Source organism: Calidris pugnax, unplaced genomic scaffold (genome assembly GCF_001431845.1).
Source record: "Calidris pugnax isolate Ruff unplaced genomic scaffold, ASM143184v1 scaffold25, whole genome shotgun sequence".
In the NCBI taxonomy this organism is placed as follows: Eukaryota; Metazoa; Chordata; class Aves; order Charadriiformes; family Scolopacidae; genus Calidris; species Calidris pugnax.
Genome location: NW_015090805.1, coordinates 9,262,584 through 9,282,564, shown reverse-complemented (window position 1 = coordinate 9,282,564; position 19,981 = coordinate 9,262,584). Strand labels below are relative to the sequence as shown.

The 19,981-nt window shown below is 40.2% G+C and overlaps 1 protein-coding gene across 1 annotated transcript in view; it reads right to left on the bottom strand.

Annotated features, from left to right (window-relative positions):
- Positions 1–674: 674 nt before the first annotated feature.
- The window catches only part of GRIK1 (glutamate receptor, ionotropic, kainate 1), a 91,855-nt gene continuing 72,548 nt past the window's right edge, over positions 675–19,981 (bottom strand). Inside the window, exons 15-17 of the mRNA XM_014938003.1 lie at positions 16,188–16,413; positions 11,538–11,788; positions 675–1,176 (exon numbers count right to left, since the gene is read on the bottom strand). Coding sequence (XP_014793489.1) covers positions 1,021–1,176; positions 11,538–11,788; positions 16,188–16,413 — 633 coding nt within the window. The 3' untranslated portion in view covers positions 675–1,020. The remainder of the gene's footprint in view (positions 1,177–11,537; positions 11,789–16,187; positions 16,414–19,981) is intronic.

Below are 19,981 nucleotides of genomic sequence, written 5' to 3'. Positions count from 1 at the left end.
CAGTTTGGGGTGGGGGGGGTAGGGGGGACCTGCTGCTATAGTGCATCACTGTTCTTCAGAGAAAGGTTTCTTTACAAAAAAGATTTAATTTTTCCTTCATTGTTAAAACATATTGCTGGTGCCCCCAGCCGTTGCAAGAAAAGGTTTCAATTCCAGAGCATTGGCTGTATTCCTGTCAGGTGTTTTTATCTTTGTGGTCAAGATTTGTTATAAATTGAATATTCTTGGCTCTAATTTCTAAGGGGTTTTCATTTTGAAGTCAAGAATTGTTTTATTGGCATCAGGAGCCTGAGGATATGGCAGTGTGATGATGTCAGTGTTGCCTTCACCCATTCACTGATCATTATTTTTGTGATTTTGGTTTTTCTTTTTGAACATCTAGCACCTGGAGCCATGGAATTACCTAATAATCTTATTTTATAAGAAATGAAAAAGAGAGAAAATAACAAAAAACAAGTTTCTCACAGAAAAGAACCCAAAGAATGTTCCTTACAATACCAGAGAAAAGAAAAATAACTCATTGTTGGCTAGCTTTGTATTTAATACATTTTTGTAGTCATGAGTTAATTGTATGAATTTTTACTCTGGTTGTCTGTATCCTGACTTCTATACAACTGTGCTCAGTAGAACTGCAATCTTTTCTTCAAAAGTAAAACAAAGTTCCACTCCCAGGCTATTGGAAAAAAGAACCCTGTCTCTTGTTTATTTATTTATTTAGAAAGCACATACAGCAATGCATAGGGAGGGGAAGAGAGATGCAAAACAGGTGAGCATACAAATCCATCTCAAAAGAAATAGTGAGACACTTCCCAGACGATTAGTAGTACATCAGTCTATGTGAGCATTGAAACTGTTGTACCTCTAGATTAAAAAAAGAAACCACAGAGAATTTCTGAAGAACAAGGTAAATGTCTATATTTCAGAAATCCCACCACAATCAACTTGTAGGCAGCAACATTTTTGTTTTTGTTTTGTTCTGTTTTTTTGTTCCTGATATTTCCTCAAAGGGGTCTCTCTTGCTCACGCTATGGTTTCTTTCCTCAGCGTCCGCCTCTGGTGACAAGTAAGGATACTTGTGAATGAAGATTTCCCCTTCGTTCTCGACCTTTTCTTTAACTTCTTCTGATGCTTGAGCGAAATTCCAAGCTCCTCCATGATCGCGTTGAAAGAAAGACACTGGCAGAAGACAGAAAAATGGCATTAAACACTTCCCATGGAAGGCAGAGTTTGACCATACCTTTTTGCACAAATGCTGGCTTTTAGAAGCAAGGGCCTGAGCTCTTATTGGAGGGCTCAGAAAGCTTCTCCAGCGTGTTCTGCCAGCTTTGAATAAGCCCCTAAGGTATAATAGGTGAGCCTGCTTAAGTTCTGTTTTTTGCCTAGCTTGCCTTCCACTGAATTTAATTTAACTTTGGCTTAGCTAAAGCTGATTATGAATGTTCCTGAAATTCTACACAGATGCATTTGTGATGTTTTGGTGGCTTCATGTCATAAAACTTACCCTTTTTCAGAAGGTAAATTTCCTCCTGACCTTAAAAGAAAAAATATCTTCTTTTTAAAATCATACGTACCTTAGCCACAAAAGAATGGGTACACTAGACAAAACAAAGAACACTGTTTTTGAAGATTTCCTTGTGGCTTAGTTATTTTCCCCTCACAAAATTAACTGACATTTCTAAAACATAGCCCAGTCTTCTACCCTTTTCTTTGGAAAGAATATTTTTCAAATATTTTGTTTTGAAGAAAAGATAAAATTATCACAAGAATAAGGTAGCTGAATAGTTTAGAAAGAAAGCAGAAATCTATTTTCTTTCCACCATCACAACATTAACAAAGACATTTTGAGTAAGTGGAAACAAAGACATTTTGAGTAAGTGGAAACATCCTTTACAATCTACAGCTGGAATAATTACATGTAACACAAAAAAAACCCACAAAGAGGCTTTAAGTGGAAGTATCTAGTAACACAAAAAAATGTTCCATGCAAATACATATATAAATAAATTATTTATATATACAATGAAGTGATGGTAGCGGTGTGAAACAAAGCTATAAACACCTTACCTTTATCAAGTTGCATAAATCCTTCCTACAAAACCCTTTCTAGAACTGCAAAACTGACCAGCTTTAAAACAATTGGCTAAAACTGCAGTTCTTGTAAACTGAGAGCAACAGCACATGGACATGGTTCTCTGTATCAAATACAAATTCATTTCTAGAGTGATACCAATGCAGTGTAAGCAGTGTTCAGTTCTCAACCAGTAATAATCAAATAGTGACCTCAGTTACACAGGGCTAAAAAACTTAAAAAGAGACATCTTATTTAAAAAAGAGAAAACTCAAGCTTTCCTAGTAACCAGCTAATTTAGAGAAATATTTTCAAATGCAAAAGGAAGTACAATGGTACCCTGGATCAAGGTGAAATTATTTGTTTGAGGTAGTAAAGGAATCCCAGAGAAGTGAAAACACTGTGCTTCTTACTCTCCAGTATAAGCCGTTCCTAGAATATGTGTAACCCTGGTTCTGCAAATGAGCTCAAGACATCATTGCATCAGCTGGTGTGTTTATTTTAAATGTGTATAATCTTGTCTATATCGTCATGTCCATTTGTGGGATGGGCTGCACACAGGCTAAGTATGTTAAATCTATAGTTTAATATACTCTTTCTTTGAGATGCTTATTTTTTGTTCATCTAAAATTCACTAATTAAACTGCTATTAATTCATTCCAGCCCCAAAATGTAATAGACATAGGCCAGGGCAGTGTACTATTTTCTTTTCAAATCACTGTCTGTAATAGCCAGGAATTTGCTGGTGTAACTGTCATTTAAATATCCCCTTTGACAATGTAATATAGGAATTTCAGCATTACTGGAGTTAAGAGTCAAAGGTGTCTGCTGCAGCCCCATGCCCTCTGGAAGCACCAGGTGAAGCTGGTATCATCCTAATACAGGGACTATTTCTGTATCGCCTCAGGCTTTTTTAGAGAGTAGCACCACTTATTTCCAAAATAATAAAGCTGTATGCCCTAAGTGGCTGACTTAGCATGGATAATTTCTCTCTGCTATTTTGGTTTTAATTGAGCTTTCAAAATCTAGACTGTAAAGTGATTCCAGAATTCCATAGCAAGTAAGAAAAGGATCATATTAACCATTTCTAGGATTGATCAGGTTCATTTTCTTTCGCTGTTGTTCTTACTAACCTATATGTTGTGTATTTGATAATAGCCATCAGTCTCTGTGATGTGCATACAGGGACGATTTCTGCAGATGAAATAGTACATTTTACTGCCTTGTTAATAGGCTTGTATTTTAATTTTACAAACTGATTCATATTATTCAGACTATGCAATTATCATAATGCCTTTAGATTTCATATCAACAAAATAGTCCCATGAAGATCATTTTACATCTGCAGACAGATATTTAAAACATATTGCTGACATTAAGTATGTGAGGTTTTTAATATTTGACTGCATGATTTGTGAAGTGCCTACTGATTCCACCTCGAACTCTGTTTTGAATTTTAAAATAAATATTATCAGAAAGACTTGAAGCTATTCTTAAGAATGGCTTTGATGTTTAGGTCTTGTCTGAGAATTAAACTTTTGCCTAATTGTTCATCAATAGCAGTTGCATGTAAAACTGAATATAAAAACATTACTGTTCTTGTTGATGAACTTTTCTATAAATGGATTGTATTTATCCACCTGATGAAGTATGGAAGTAGGGTATTCAAAATATGAAAGGGCTCTGTCTTAACGAGACTGTCTCCTCTCCATCCTGGTGGTGCAAGGGCCCAGTGGGTTGGGTATCTACCAGAGAGGCTGAAACACACACACTCAACACAGATGGGAATGGGCTTGGCCATCCTACAGAGACAGTGGGTTGGGAGAGGGACAGGAGGAGGGTTTGCAGTGATAGTTTCCCATGTCTTACACTTTGCAGCTCCTGCTCCTGGCTTTGTAAAAGAACAAAAGTGGGTTTACTTTTACAGTTGCGTTATGCTTAGTTTCCAGGGACTTAGAGCACCACTGGCATGAGTTTTGACAACCTGAAGCAATGAATTTAATGTAGATTTATGACCCTGGACTTACCCTTCAAAGATATTCTGATGGTTATGAGCCTAACTATGACTCTCATCTATTTTGTGCATATTCCTGTCTGAGATCTTACCACCTTTGAGAAAGCCAGCTGGAGGTGGCAAAGAGCATTACAAACCTTGGAGACACAGGGCTTTCTCTGCCCCTCTGCCTTCACACAGAACTTCAAATCATCTAAAAGAGCATCTGAAATGACACTTTGAACTTTCAGGGGTTTGGCTACTCATTCAGAAGGACAGTTACTCTTTCTACAGATTCTGCAAGCTGGTATTGCCCTGAACTTTTCAAGCAGTAGAAAACTGTGGTACAGAGCAAGTACAAACTCAGCCAGAATTCTGTAGGATTTACAAGAAAATCACAGACAAAAAACACATTCAGTGAGGATTCCCAAGATGACCCTCTGAACAGCACCATGTGTGCAGCATAATTACAGTAGCCTTTAAAAAGGGGATGGTGACATTAAAATTCCATTTAAAAGGGAATATACTGTTCTTTTAGTCTTATATTCGGATATCCAGACTTAAAGGATTTCTTTAAAGAGCTATTTTTTTACACACTGTTAAGCCCACTTTTGAGGTCTTGCAGAGAATGAGAGCAGAGTAGGCACAGAGCAATACATTTAACAACAGAGTAATAAGTTTAACATTTTGCTTTTAGTCAGCTTGACTTTCTCATTCTAGCAGTGTCAAAATGCTGCAGGACATGGCATGTGAGGCTAAAAGGAAATGTCATCCTTTAAAAACAGAATAGATTTTGCTCTCCTTGTGATGTGAGACTCTTTCTCTTTGCCCTTTGGTCATTTCAGCAGGCTATAAAGGTCATGAAGCTCCCAAATCCTTCCTTAAACTCCCAGACAGAAGACTGTGTTAAGCTCTAGGATATGTATAGATTCAGAATTTAAAGAATAACACAAAATAAAGTAGAAAACAGAGTGGAAAAAAAAAACCTATAGTCAGTTTTTATCAATTTGCTGCTTATGCTGCTGGGTGACCACTAGGGACAAGACTTTTCAATTGCATTTTATTGACACCTTGCAAAAACAAACAAAAAACAATAACAACAAAAAACCTCAGTTCACTGTGTTGGAGAACTGAGAACTATGAAAATCGAAGGATGTGGGCCAGAATTTCTTCTGGAAGAACACCTGACAAGCTCAGGCACAGAGAAGGAAGTGCAGAAGTCAGGATTTTTCTTTTGCAGTGCCCTCACCATGAGGACCCATAACTGGTACACTGACATATGTCTTCTGCTGAAAGAAAAGTGATTTGTTTGTGCCTAATGCACTGAAGGAAATATATCCAAAATAGTTTCTCCTAGTGAGCAAACTGCTGTTGCGGCACATTAAGAATCTGTTTGAGTATTCTGTCACTGATGGCTAATTGCATGAGGAGCTCACTAAATTAAGTCTTTTAAACTGTCAGAGTCTACTGAACAGTGAGTGTCAAAACAGTATGACAATAATCCATGGATTATTTTAACTCTCCCTCAGTTATGTAAACTGTTCCTCAGTTTCCTGTTTACAAAAAAAAAAAGAAAATCAAACAAGTAAAGCTGCTTTTAGGTCTCAGAAACCATCTAAGCATGAATGGGACTGCTCAGTGAAGGCACAGAAGGCCACAGTCATGTTTAGAGGTGGGGTTATGGCCTGAAAACAGAGGGGCTCAAGATGATGTTCACTGAAGAGGGGGAATTTTGTAGACCTGACAAATTCACAAAAATTCTATTTTGCAAGAACCTCACTGAGACAGGGGATTTCCTTCTTCTAGCCCTTCTCTTTCTTTGTTTCCAAAGAGCTAAGGATGTGAAGCTTTAAGGCTTTGCTCTGTGAAAGATGGCACACAACACCATGGCAGTACTTTGAGTACATCAGTCTAGTTGGGGGAAGCGTGGAATTGCTTGGTGGAGTTCCATGGTGCAGGCATGTTGTTGATCCACCCCCATCCCAGCTCTTTGCAATGGGGATCATATTGCCTTCATTCCCATCATTCTTCTCTTGTCTCATCCTATATCCCTCCTTCCCCCTGCATCTTTGCCTAGTTGTATTGCAGCTGTTTGAGGGCAGTGACTGCCCCTAAAGAAGGGCAGGCACGCTGACCCAGCCAGATCAACCTGGTGATGGCTTGGGACTAGCTCATTCATGGACCTTTTGCTTTCAAGGATAGGTAGCTTCTGTGTGTCAAAGCATATGGTGTTTTTTGCAAACACTTATTAATTGGAATATTTGGGGAGTTACGAGTAAAATGCAGCAACAGCAAAACAAAAATTAATATAAAAAGGCATAAGGGAATGCTTTTAGTGATGTTTTTTTCTCCCAAAATAGCTCTGGCTATGCTTTACTAGTGCCGCAGTGCCAGAACTGATGGAGTCTGTTGTGGCTCATCCATCACAGGCAGAGTTGTTGGCTCAGAGCTGATTACACAGCAATGTCCCCGCACTGACATATACCTGAGAAAGGATCTGGTTCGATTATTGGATCCTGGATTCAGTTGCAAGGCTGCAAGTCAGGAATGGTGACTTAATGCAATGGTGACTATCTGCATTTGTGAATAGAGTATTTTTTTCTGAATTTGTGGCCAAATTTCAAAGTGTAGTGGTCATAGAAGCTTAAACTGCTGATAAGTGGAAAATCTGGATGCTCACTTCTTGAAGATTGTTATGGGAGATGCTATGGGCTGTGCCTTCCTTGAGCCTTGCTGTTAACCTGAAGGCACCTGCCTTTTCCTGGAGCCACAGCAAACCTTGCAAAAACTGCCTTTACAAGCATGCTGGTTCTTCACTGCCTCAGCTGCTGGCGGAGCTGCTAAGGAACAAGTAAGGGTTTGTAATAACTCTTTGTAGTTAGGTATGAAGCTCCGTTAGGGAAAGGAGGAGCTGCTTTGTAATTCCCACAGGCAAGCCGAAGCCTGCGAGGTTGTCTGTTGGAACAGCTAGACATGGGGAATTGATGACTGTTACTAACAGTGTGACTGCTTCCTTGACAGATATGAAAATGTTTACCCCAAAAGTGACAGAAACTTTCTGGATTCTGTGTTCATCTAAACAGCAATTAGAAAGCTGGTCAAAGTTGCATGGAGGATTTCTTGCGTAGAGCAATGATGGAGACAAACACATTAGGAATTTTCCTTCTCCTCTGAGAGTTGAGTGAAGCCGAATTTAATTAGTTTTAAGTCTCTTCTACTGGGAAACTGCAAACAAAAGTGCTTTCTTAAATCGAGGATACAGAAGATCTAATTCAGGTCTTTGTTGGTAAGAAGGCTCGTTTTATGAAGAACCAAAGCTTTCAAGGCCCTATTCAAACAAGTTAAAATGCCATTTTGAGGAAGCCAATTTCTCGCAGCGTCTGGAGCTGAGCATAAACCCTCACGTACACAGATGAGCACTGCCAGAGAAGAATTGGTATAGCCTAGCCACGAGAAGTACATCTTTGTCACAAAAATTTGCCTACACCTACACCTAAGCCTACTGCCAACATAAATAATGCTGCCCAAAAAATTGTAACATGAATAGAAGGAAAAGACAGGGCACTGTATGCTCTGGCTTTTCTCAGGAGCCAGGTATGAGAGAGACAGTTTAAGAGGAGAGCAGAGCTTTGCCGCAGCAATTTGGTGATTGAGTGCGGAGGCATACACTCAAACAAGTTTTCTAATTGCAGTAGAGTCCAGAAATGGCCCCTCAATAAAACAGATCATTAACTCGCTTGATGAGGAGGAACTGCAGTGGAAGAAAACATGAAGTAGGTGTGAGGGGTGGGAAACGAATTGGTGAAACTGGTGGTAAGCTGGGATATAACGTAATACAGATAAAAGGTAATCAGGTCGTGAAAACATGGTTGTTTGCCACGGTTCATGACATCCTACAAGCTGGCATTTCTGTACATTTTGTGGACCTCAAATTGTTGTCATATGTTTTTTGGTGGCAACAACAGATCCAGTCCATTGTTTCCTTCCCTGTCAGTCCCCAGACTAGCTGAGGACTAGATGAAATCAAACTCTTATCCTTCCAGGGTATAAAAAGCATTCAGTACCAACCTTCTACACAAAAGTTTCCTTCTGTGTTTCAATATGCAAAGCAATGCCAAGGCTTTACTGTTTGATATAAATTGATACTCTGATTTTGCCATAAAGGAGTTTTCTATGCCACAAAGCTTTACAATAGTAAACATCATTAATTGCTCAAGCAAAGTCAACGGAGTTATTCAGTGAAAGGTATATACTGGGGGTGCCTGAGGCTGCTTTTGTTGAATATGTTCTTAAATGTTAATGGTTACATGGCATAAAATTTAACTGATAGATATGATTTTGTGCTATGATAGTTACTTGGAGGCTTTGCCTAATGAATTTTAAATGGATGAATTAAAATTCATTAAATATTGACACTGGGAATAAGATATGCCAGCTAAAAATCTCTGGCTGCTTATAATAGGGGTTCAGAAAGTTAATGGAGCCCTGCAGGTTATTTTGTGAGGTTTATAAAGAGCTGCCTGACCCACTTGCTGAATGCTTTGGCAGAGACCAAGCAAAATATTTCTCCATGCTTTTATTGAGACTGCCATTGGTTTACTCAGGTTTGGTAGGAGATGAAAAGGAGTTAAATCATTTTTCTTACCTGAGAAAGTTGAGCTACCCCATGAAATGACAAGATGACAATTGTACATAGAGACTGTGATAATTCTTAAAATCTACTGCAGTCTATTGCACTCACTTTTTGTTCTAGGTGTAATTATTTTCTGTGATATGCATTTAAACTGCCCAGATTTCCAGGACTTTGACAATTTGCGCTAGATAAGCTTATCTCCTGCTGGAGCAAGAGGCACTTTGAAGTCATTAACTATGTGTTGGTGAGTGTAATCTTTGCCATTATGTGCACTGTGTAAGTTTAATGCTTTCCATCAGACACACCTTTTTTCTTTCCTGACTACACAGTGTGAATTGAGGGCTGTGTTCGAATCCCTCGCTCCTCTCGGATTAACTTGCCACAGTCTAACTCCGTAGATAAGGTGGTGCCAGAGGTGGAGTTGGACGGATGGGTTTGCTTACATTGTAGTCCGTAAAAGAAACAAAAGGCCTTGCATGCAAGAAAAGAAAAATGGAGAAAATAAATAAATGAAAGAAGCAAAATTAAAAACGAACATGAGAATGAGCTTCAAAAGCTATTTAAATCAAAAGAGATTCTATTCATGGAAACAGAAAAGTCACAGATTGCATTCGACTCATGCTTCAGATTAGTTTAGTGATAATATACACTGTATAGCATTTTCTGTCTAAGCTTCTTATTTCACCGGAATAAATAAAACAGAGAAATCAGAAAGTAACACTGGAATATTCCACTTTCTGTAAAATTACCTCTGGAAAAGAAGTATGATATTGCCACATTAACTCACTTAAAGATTTTAATTATTAAGAGACTGCCTATAATAAGGAACACATTGCTGTGAACCAGTAGCACAGTTTCACAAATGGTATATGTATATATGTACCCCTGAATATGATGTTATTCACCCAACATCTTTCTAAGCAAATCAACACTACCTCATGATGTAAAGCTTCGGGTCTACTTTAATTATGACTTAAGGAATGCATTGCCATTCCCAGACTCCTGAAGAGTTTCCAGGGTATTCTACACCATGTTAGCATTTATACCAATTTTAATTAGCTGCAACTGTTTTCCAAAACATCTTTGAATGAAAGATCTCCCGAGACATGAATGAAACAGAGATATTGACACATTCCTTATGTATTTTGTGCTAAAATTGTTCTGTAGGGCTAAAGTACGAATCAGAAAGCTGCAAAATGCGTTCATCCTTCATCTCTGACTTATTTCAAACCAGAGATGCTTTGATTAATATGGCCTGCAAAATTGCTCCACGTGAACTGCGTCTGTTCATGGATAGTGCCATTGCCTTTAATGAGATCTTGCTCATACACATGTTGAGATGTCTGCACAGTCAGGAGCTGCCCTCATCTGCAGGATACTGTGAGGACCAAGTCCACTGACATTGGCATTAGATGTCATGGACCCAAAATAACACTAATTGCCATTTGGAAAATGAGGACACATGGTAGGATTCAGCTCACTTCCTTGCAGCTGTCTGAGCAGCAGGCGTGTAGCCTTAGCTTGCAGGGATTCCTTACCAGCAGCAAGGAGACACAGGTGATTTTTCCTGTCCAAAATCAGACGTTGCCCTCGTGAGGACCTCAGCCCTGGCTGCTTATTTTAACTCAGGTGTCAGTGCCTCTCATTGACGCTGGCACCCAGCAGCACTGCTGTGGGCAGCGTAAACGGCACCTCTGAGACCGAGTTCAAAATGTTCTCCTTCTCCTCCCACTCATCCCTGCTGCCTTCATTAAGTTTCTTTTTCTCAACAGTCATTTTTGGCATTTATGGCATCAGCCTTGCAGGATTACACTGTGGGTGAAGAGGATGAATTGCCCATGGAAAAGCTCCTGCCTTTTCTACCTAAAAGTGCAAAGTGAGCTTAAACAACTTGCTTCGAAGTAGATGCCTGGTGTCTATAAACCTGATGTTAATTGGTACGAACCCAACTCTTGGTGATTGCATCAGGGGCCACCAATCCTGCAGTGCAGTGTGACCCTTGTCCCTGTGATAAGTCCTGTTGAAACGAAGAGGATCAGGGCAGCTATAGCAGTTGAGCCATCAGGGCCATGTCAGGGTCTAGGCAATGGCCAGAACCAAACTGGCACCAGGGAGGGCAGCCAGAGTAAAAGGGTTGGCAGACAACTTCAAGAATAGACTCTGAATTGCTGCTCATGCCTTGTTTCTTTCACAGCAGGCTGGTGGTCCAGTAAATGGGCGTTTACACTCTATTTTAATGATTGATTCTATCTTGCAAACTGCTGTAATGCTCAAGGCATGATTTACACACAGCATTTCCTTTGTTTTCCCTCTGCCCTTTTAAATTGCTCATTACACTTCAGTGGAGCTATAACCAGAATTTCTTTGGCTCCATAATCTTAGTTTACTGTGGCATCCATCACCTTTCAGTAGGTTTCCCTGCTTTGAAGTGAAGAAAATGCTTTCTAGAGCAAGAGAAAAATTACACTTGGGGATTTGGAAGTACATTCCTGTTGTTATTCAAAGGGCTGATGTTAATGCCATATAAAAAAAAAATTCCAGTTGTGCTTTATTCCTTTCCAACATAAATTACACTTGAAGACTTAAAGATCAAGCAGAAACTGTTTGAGAAATTAATTGCTCTTGTTCTGCACTGCCATACTAAACAGCACTAATTGGACTGTGGGTGAGGTACTTCCCTGTTCTTTTTAATAAATTATTTGTCTTTAGTGCCAGAAACACATGGTGAGAGTTCAGCAATATAAAATCTGCACGCCAGCAAAGAGACTTATAATGCAGTCACCTCCACATCCACAAACCTCAGCTTCCCAGAAACATAAGCAAGCTGGAAACAGATGACTCACCTGCTCAATATCGCTGTTTTTCCTTGATTTATATATAAATTCACCAATGGCTACGAACACCGAAAGAACAAGCCCTGCAGCGAGCACTATGAAGATGCCCCCGATATTCTCCACCCCGAGAGCGCTGGCTTCTTTGCTGTCCTCTTCAGGGCAGCCATTGCCTCGCCACCACTTCTCCTTCATCATGTGCAGCTTTCCCTCCTCCTGCAGCTGGAGGATGGCGATGGTGATCTTGTCTCTGTAAGGAGACCCTGCAAGGTGAGAGACCAAGACCCGTCAGTGCTGGTTGCAGGGGAATGAAAGCAGGGAGGGAGCAAGCTGCTGCTATCTGAAGCAAAAGTGCTCCCTTATCGCAAGACTGATTATTCCAGTTAAAAAGTCTTGGTTTCTCTTCGACTGAAAAGGGGAAGAGGACCGACTATCTGCTGGTGTCTGCCCTGGGGACTGGAAAGCAGAAGGCTCCTTTGGTGTGGTTATTTGTTTGAGAATTCATTATAATTTCTTGGGTCTCCTACTGAGGTTTATTTAAGCCTTGGCAGTGGGTTTTCTTGCTAAGTAATTCCTTCATATCATGCTTGAATATTGCTTTGAGCATCCTTTGAGACTTTCCGCTTTGCATCTCTTCTATTTACTTCAACATCTGTTTATTTTTCCTACTGCATGTAAAATGAGTAGCTGTCTAAGAAAAGCCCAGTCACTCAGATACATTCTCTTCTCATTTATACCTGCATAAGCCCACAACCCCACTTCAGCCACCTTACATCTTATAAGAAAACAAGGCAGTGGAGTCTTTTTTTTTCGCATGACTTGCAACAATACTGGCACTGCAAGATGAAAATAGCAGCTATTTCATTCTTTTTATTTGCAGGCCAACAGCTTGCTAAATGATGTGTCCTCAGGCTCAGCGGAATTAATGGCCCTGTACAGTATCTGGCAAATAGCGGGGTCACGTTGGGCAGTTCAGTCTGTTTAGGTTTGCCTCTCACGTGCTCTGCTCTGGCTCTCCATCTTCCAAAAAATCTCTGCCACCTTCAAGTCCCTTCAGCCAACTTGTGCTCTTGCAGGAGCACAAGCCTGTAGCCCTACAGGGGGACAAGGGAGAGGCTTTCCCTTTGCCCTGCTTCTAGTTAAAGGAAGATGCTACCAGTTATCTTTTCCCATGTTGCCAGAAGCTGAAGTTCTTAATAATAGCAGCAATCCCGTTAACAATTATAATAGACAAGTGGAAGTTGGGTTTAGCGTTGCGAGAGACGCTTTTCTTTATGGGGCAAAGTTTTTATGACAGCAAGCAAGCAAGAGAGGGTTACAAAAAAGGCTGTTTGGCTCTAAAAGTATATATGTGCCCCCAAATCATGCCGTGCTGGACTTCCTACAGTTGGAAGCGTTTAGTGTCTGGGCTGAAATACAGTGTCACCTGTCCCTTGTCCATGTAGTTAACTACCATCCATTCTTTCTTCTCTTTTAGCACATTAATAAGACTGTTTTCTTAAGCTGTAGTTTCACCAAAAGTCACATTTTGCTGAGAATTAAAGCAGCTGCAATTCTCAATCACACCAAGGTAAACAAACTCTTAATGCAGAACATGTGCCAGAATTTCAGTGATAGCATGGTATACATAGACACGGACACTTAAGAAAAATCTCTCTAGGCACCACTTCTGTGTCTCTATGCATCTAAATAGCCTTGGAAATTTGGCCTCACAGCTTCAGTTTTCTTTCCTACATTGCCATGCAGGAAATTATTAAAAATAATTGTACCATGAATACAAGTCCCCCTCTCTGCTTTCCATTTCCTTTAGCCCGCAGCATTGTCTGAGGAGAATCAGTGTGAAAATCATTGCAGTTCTTCATTTGTTGCGCCAACACTCAGCTATTTTTCAGTGTATCTTACTGCCAGCACTAGGACATGCTGTGACCACAGATGCCAAGAGACATGTGTCAGATTATACAAAGTCCGTCTGGGAAGCCAGTAATCAGCAGCCACTGCTTGAGGTAGCCAGCTTTGAAAGGAAAATACGCCTGCTGTAAGAATAGATGATTTCTATGCATGCTATTAAAGAACCAAAAATAAGCACAACAGAAAACAAAACAGAAACACCTTCAAAATTATCTTCATACAGAGAACTGAATTATTACCACTGAAAGCAGCTGTGCCTCTCAGAAGAGCGAGCAGAATTGTTTCTACCTTAGGAGAGGTTTGTTACCCTGATAGCTGGAGTCTGTTAGATTGTAGAACTCATCTATTTTCCCTTGTCTGAAAGGACATAGCTATTAGGTAAAGTGAAGCAGCCTGAGTCACAACGCAGGATTTGTGGGGATGTTCATTCTTTCTTGTAATGTTTATGTTGCCAGCAGGATTATCACAATTCATCTTGAGGGTAACAGGTACATCTATATTTCTACGCGTGCTTTTAAAGTTTGTCAAGTGTGGCTGGATTGTTGGATTGGTGAATGTTTTATTGGTGAGCACTAAAACGGCATACAAATCCATCTCAACACCCCTTTGAATATTCAGCATATCATTTATGGCCTCTGAGCTATTAACGACCTACCTCTCAGGCCAAGAAATGCATCTATCTACTTTCTTAGCAGTCTCTCAAGTAACTGGTAATAGCTTTAGTGTTAGAATTACAAGCATCAGCACTGGCAGTGATACTGGATTTAATACCTGCCCTGACATCTATAATAACGTTGCTTTCTTCAGCCGGATTCCTCCCAGGGTGACATTTTGCATAGGTTTTGCTTAGAGGTGCCTTTGTTACAGCAGTACTTCCAGAGTGCATTAATTCCACTAGCAACCATCGCTGCAGATTTTTCATTACTAACAGGCTTTGCCCAGAATCTGATGCAAGCCTTCCTCTCTGTGACACATTGTCTCCATAACAAACATAACTGGAGATGTTTCTTGATGCACCTGAATCCCCTTTATTCTAACCCAGCACAAAGAAGCAGGAAGACAGCCTTTGTGTGCAGTTTTTTACTTGCAGATGCTCTGATAAAATAGTACCTTTCCTGGATTCATAGAACTTTCAAAAATTCTCCTTCCTTTTGCTTTGGGAGCTAAATAGTGATGATATTCCAGCTCATTCACTGGATATTTTGGAGTGCGAGGTGTACTTTTGCTGCTGCAAACCCTAGCCATGTGGTTGTGCATTCTCCTGAAAGAACGAATGCGGACCAGTTAAGACTTGCTGAAACTTTTGTTTTGTCACAGACAATTCTTTTTTTTTTTTTTTTTTTTTCCTACACAGCTTCTGTAAGCAATAGTCCTGAGTGCTATGAGAGCCTTTGGGGTCCATCTGAATAGTGGAAGGATCTCCATGACTTATTTTGTTTATGAAATCAGTCGTTTCAGAATCTAAGATGCCTGATGGCACTGAATTATTCCACAGTGCTTGGAGATATCTATTCTCCTGAATTTTGCTGGTTTTCCTTAAGAAAAAAAATAAAGGCACATTTATCATAGAAGAAGCATCTTATAAATATATTTCACAGCTGTATTTCCAGTGGATGCACTCTCTCCGAGGATTGCCATCTGTTCCAATTATTCCTTCATTGTTCTTGGTTTAAAGTGTGGCAGCTTTAAAACCGCAATGAAACTCTTGCTGTACATTTGTCTTTATTCGGGATTTTAGCTTTTGTATGATTTTCCTCAGGGTGAGAAGGCTGTTCTCACATAACCAGTGGAAAAATATACTTAAAATGTTATTTATATGACAATCTGTTTGAGGTACTCAGTAGCATAAAGAATCACAGTTCAAAGTGCAGTGGTGTTTCTCCCTTATTTATGTCTGGTCTACCAAGCAATCAGTGGACCTGATACTTTACCTGTTATAGCTATGTAAACGGATATTTCCTTGAATAATTCCCCTGAAGACAATAAAACTACATAGCTATTAACTGAACATGGCATGGCAAATGCATGTGTGAACAGTAGGGAGAAGTATATTATACTGGAACAAGATCTGGCTGCCCAGTGCTGATTATTCACAAGAACACAGCACAAAAACCTGACACTATTTATAACTCTCTACGATTAGAAAATCTTGTCAAGGACACCAGATATGCTAAAAAAGGTCTACTGGAAAGAGTTCACAGAGGTTGGGAGTCTTAAGACTCTGCTTAGCTCAAAACACTGAAATCCCTGATGCAGATGCAGAACCTTGCCAATTGCTTCTTGCTGTTCTCGTGTGTTGCTCTGAGGTTATGAAATAGATCAGAAATTCATCTCCTTTCATGCAGCTGTCTTTGGGATGCATACACTGGACATAACATTTATCCTGACTGCTTCCACTTTCCCAGAGACACTACCTGATTTCTCCAACTAAACTGAATTTCAGTAGAGCAACTTGCACCTTGAGCAGCACGGAGGATACCCAGTTTGCTACGAACGGGATCCTCCAGAAGGTAAAGCAGGTCACAACAACCTCATTCTGCAGATACAGCCTGCACTGCTATATTCCCTCTTGCTTGCAGAGCCTGCTTGCAGATGAGCAGGGCAAGAGTAGGTGTTTATGCCTAAAAGGAGGTTCCTAGGGTCTGTTTTGATGAGAAAAGTTTCTAGAAGATTAGAACATGATTCAAATGGCCATCTAAACTTCTGAAGGGTGCTGGGTGTGCTCCACAACAGTTGTGCTGGAAAGCATCTTACCAATAGGGGTTCCCACGCCGTAGCCTTTCGAATCAATGAGCCCCCCGATCTGGGTGAGATTGCAGTTTCTCTGGGTCACATACTCTATGCTGGTCGACTCCATTAGCAGAGCGTAGTCTGTTGTGAGCACACGCTGGATTCCCTCGTCGTTGTTCTTCACCAGTGCTGTCTGCTGCCGGCTGCTCATGAACGCCCACATCTTCTCATATGTTGATATTTTGGATTTCTAAGGAGGGAAAATTAGGGCACAGAATCAAACCAGCACCCAAATTACACTTGTAAAATATTCCTCAGCCTTTTGTGGCTTTTGGATTAAATATCAAGGTAAACTTATGGACAGTTGGTCCATTAGAAACTATCAAAACAAATGATTTTGTCTCAAGATGGCAAGCCAGCCATTGCTGAACTACTTTGTGTTGCAGCCTAGCATGAGCCAGACACATACAAACCAACTTTTTAATGTAAATATGAGTTGAAGGTCCTCCACACAGTCATGTTTCCTCAGTTCTGAGCAGTACATTCTCACCTCCTTCACAGGCCCTTTCTTCATTTTTTTAGCCATCATAGCTGATTTTAGGCTCACTGTGTGGAGACTATATGTGCTTATTAAACACCAATGTTTGGAGAATTCCTGTGAGAAGTTGATTTTCCGGTTCTTTGAGCTTTAAATGTTAATATGCTTAACCTGTAAATTCAACACCTGTGAATGTCACCTAAATTCTACCTAAGTTTGGTGAGTGCAGGATACCACTATACTTTGAAGATGGTTAAGTGGCTCTTTACCAGTAGAAAAAATTTTTACTGCTGAGCTGGGAATATACTTTGAAATTGATGATAATTTTATGTAGTAGATTAAGTCTGATATTGAATTTACTGGAAGGATGTATTCCTTATTCAGAGAAGGTTGAAATAAAGATCTTAGCTTCTTGACTTGCCAGCTCCCCCCCCCTTTTTTTTTTTTCCAGGATAGATCATTGTCCTGGTTTGAGATAAAACAGAACTAATTTTCTGTTCAGTAATTTTACTTTTTGAGCTAGGCCTCTTCTGACTAACTAAACTCTGAAATTAACGGCATATTGTTCAGAAACTGTTCACTTTCACAGTGATAAGACCTGATTATACCAAGGAATGGTATGCAGAGAGGCCCCTGCTTATACTTATTGCTATAACAACCAAGGTCAGGCAAATTTGTTATTTGCCCCGTTGGAGGGTCGGAAGCGGAAAAGCCTAGAGGGGTCACACCTGTAGGGAGGAACAGACAGGACAGGTGACCTAAAACTGACCAACAGGGTATTCCATCCCATCCGCATCATGCTCAGTATAAAAGCTGAGGGATCAAAGGGTCAACTCTCTTCAATGGCCGACGTCCGAGGAGGACCCTGTCTGTTCGTCTGCCTTTGATCCCGATCCGAGCGTTCCTGACTCCAGATCCGGAATCTGGCTCCTGTCCATCACTGAGTACGGCCTGGGACTTTCCCCTGCGCCGACCGGTGTGATCGTCATCCTGGGAGCTTGATACGGTTTTGTATATACTGTATACAGTTTTATTTTATTTTACTTTTTTTTTCTCTTTCTTTTTTTTCTTATTTCATTATTTATTTATATTTTTATTAAAGTAGTTTAGTCTTTTTCTAAACTCATAGTTTTTTTATCCCCCTCTTCCTCTCCTCTCTTTTCCTTAGGGGGGGGAGGGGAGGGGCCATCTGTCATTCTGGTTGGTCAATTTGGTCAAAACCACGACAATCATACGCCAAATTCTGGCCTTTGAATTCTCATTGACTTCAGCAGAAACATGTCTGCATATCAGAAGGTAGTAGCTGCCAAGAGTTGCAACACAAGATTAAGATCTATTATCAAAGAGGGGCAAGAAAGCAACAGAAGATTTATAGACCTGTTGAAAATAGAGCAGGACAGCAGTCTGGAGAAATATGTGTGTGTCACTATTTGTGGATGTGAAACATCTTGCCCTCAGTTGGACTTTTCCCAAATTTGGGCATGCACACAGATGGTGAATCCTGCCTGAGATCCTGCTGGCTTGCCTGCCTAGGACTCCATCCCTTTACTGGAGCACTCCTTAACTTTCCAAGCCCTGTTTTCTATATATTTTCATCTGGCATGGCCAGACCTGGAGTCTCTATACAGGGAGGAGGCTGATTCTGAGGTTCCTTCAAAGTCAGAACTTCATTTTTCCCCCCAAATAATTTAAATTTCTTTTGTTTTCCTTCTCCCCACTACCTCACTAGAAGGCATAGTCACTGCAAAAACTTTCGAAAATATTGCTTCTTTAGCAATAGTTTTTCTACAGACACTATTACAACAGGTATACTAGTGTAAGGCATTGTGGAAAACCACAACTGTTAGTACATGCATTACAAACAAGAATAAATAAAAAGTGAGGCGTTTGAATAAATGCAAATAGAGTTTTCAGAAAAGCAGTGGAATTACCTTGCTTTTCTTGTATGTTCCCAACCTGCATCCCACCCATTAAGTACACTATGGAATGACATCTTTCAGGGGCTTCCTGCTGCGACTTTAAGCACAAAGTCCTAAACCAACGCTCTTCAGAGTTTGCTTCGTGCCAGGATCTTTTTCTGCACTTATTATTCAGAAATCCTTATACCATGTGTATCTCTTATAGTCCTGAAAATCAGACTCATCTGGTCTTTGCATCTTGTGTCCTACATGACAGGCACTCTTTTGTTCCTCTCTCTTCCGCAGTGAAGAATGCCCAGAGTATCATGGTTTTGCTTTAAAAAAATGTTAGTCTGAAAGAGTCTGCTGTTTCTCCTGGCATTTCTTGGTTTAAGTACTGAGCGTAGCCCTTAGATAAATCAATTCTTGCAACACAGGAAGTACTTGAAATAATGACCCTTCCTTAGTGCAACCCAGCCCCGTGCTGCCCTCCCGCAGCATATTTTTGCTGCTGTTGAACCTGGTCGTGCTGATTCCTCCTTTCCCTTTTCTTGTGCTCATCACATCAGCACTCCAAGGTGAGGTAAAAAGAAAATAACTCTGCCAGAAAGAGGCAGAGTTATTTCAGATGTCTTCTCTACAATGGTTATGGCAAAGGTGTTTTTTCTTAAGCTATATGGTAATGCATGTGCAGCACCGGAACGGGAGTAACCTCTGCCCATAAACCCTTACTCCTGCCTTCTCCTGATTCCCAGGTCTCTCAGTGGTGTGTGTGTGCACTTACTTAGCTGAAGAAGTATGTGTGGTATTTTACAGTCCAAGGGAAGCAAAGTCAGGCCCTCACAAGAGCACACAGTCTTCCTTTCGCATACCTAAGTACCTGTCGTCTTTATTGTATGGAGACCTACCCCGTGATTGTTTTTTTCTAGGTTTTGGACAGTGTAAAGAAATCCTAATCTTGTGAGGATCTTGAAGGGTTTCTGTAATAAAAATAGTAACACCTTCTATATAACCCTGCATATGTCTCACTGGTTTACAAGTGTAACAAACTGTATCTTTCATCTATCTTTCACTATGTCACCTTCAGTCTACCAGAGAATCCACCTCCATTCTTCACTAAAACTAGTCTTCTTTCACTTGTGTTTGTGTACATGCGTATTTCAGGCACAAGTAAGCTCACATGTATAGCGTAGAAATATTTCATCACTTTGAAGCTTTTTTTTAAAGGTTTACATTCTTTTAAGCCTACAAATTTTAACTTCAAGAATTAATGGTGTAAAATAATCAGTGTAAAGCTGGAAACAGCTCTCGAAATTTTGTTCTGAATTTATGCTGAAATTAAGTTATTTCCCTTGAAAAAACATGGAAGCAACAGCTTTTGA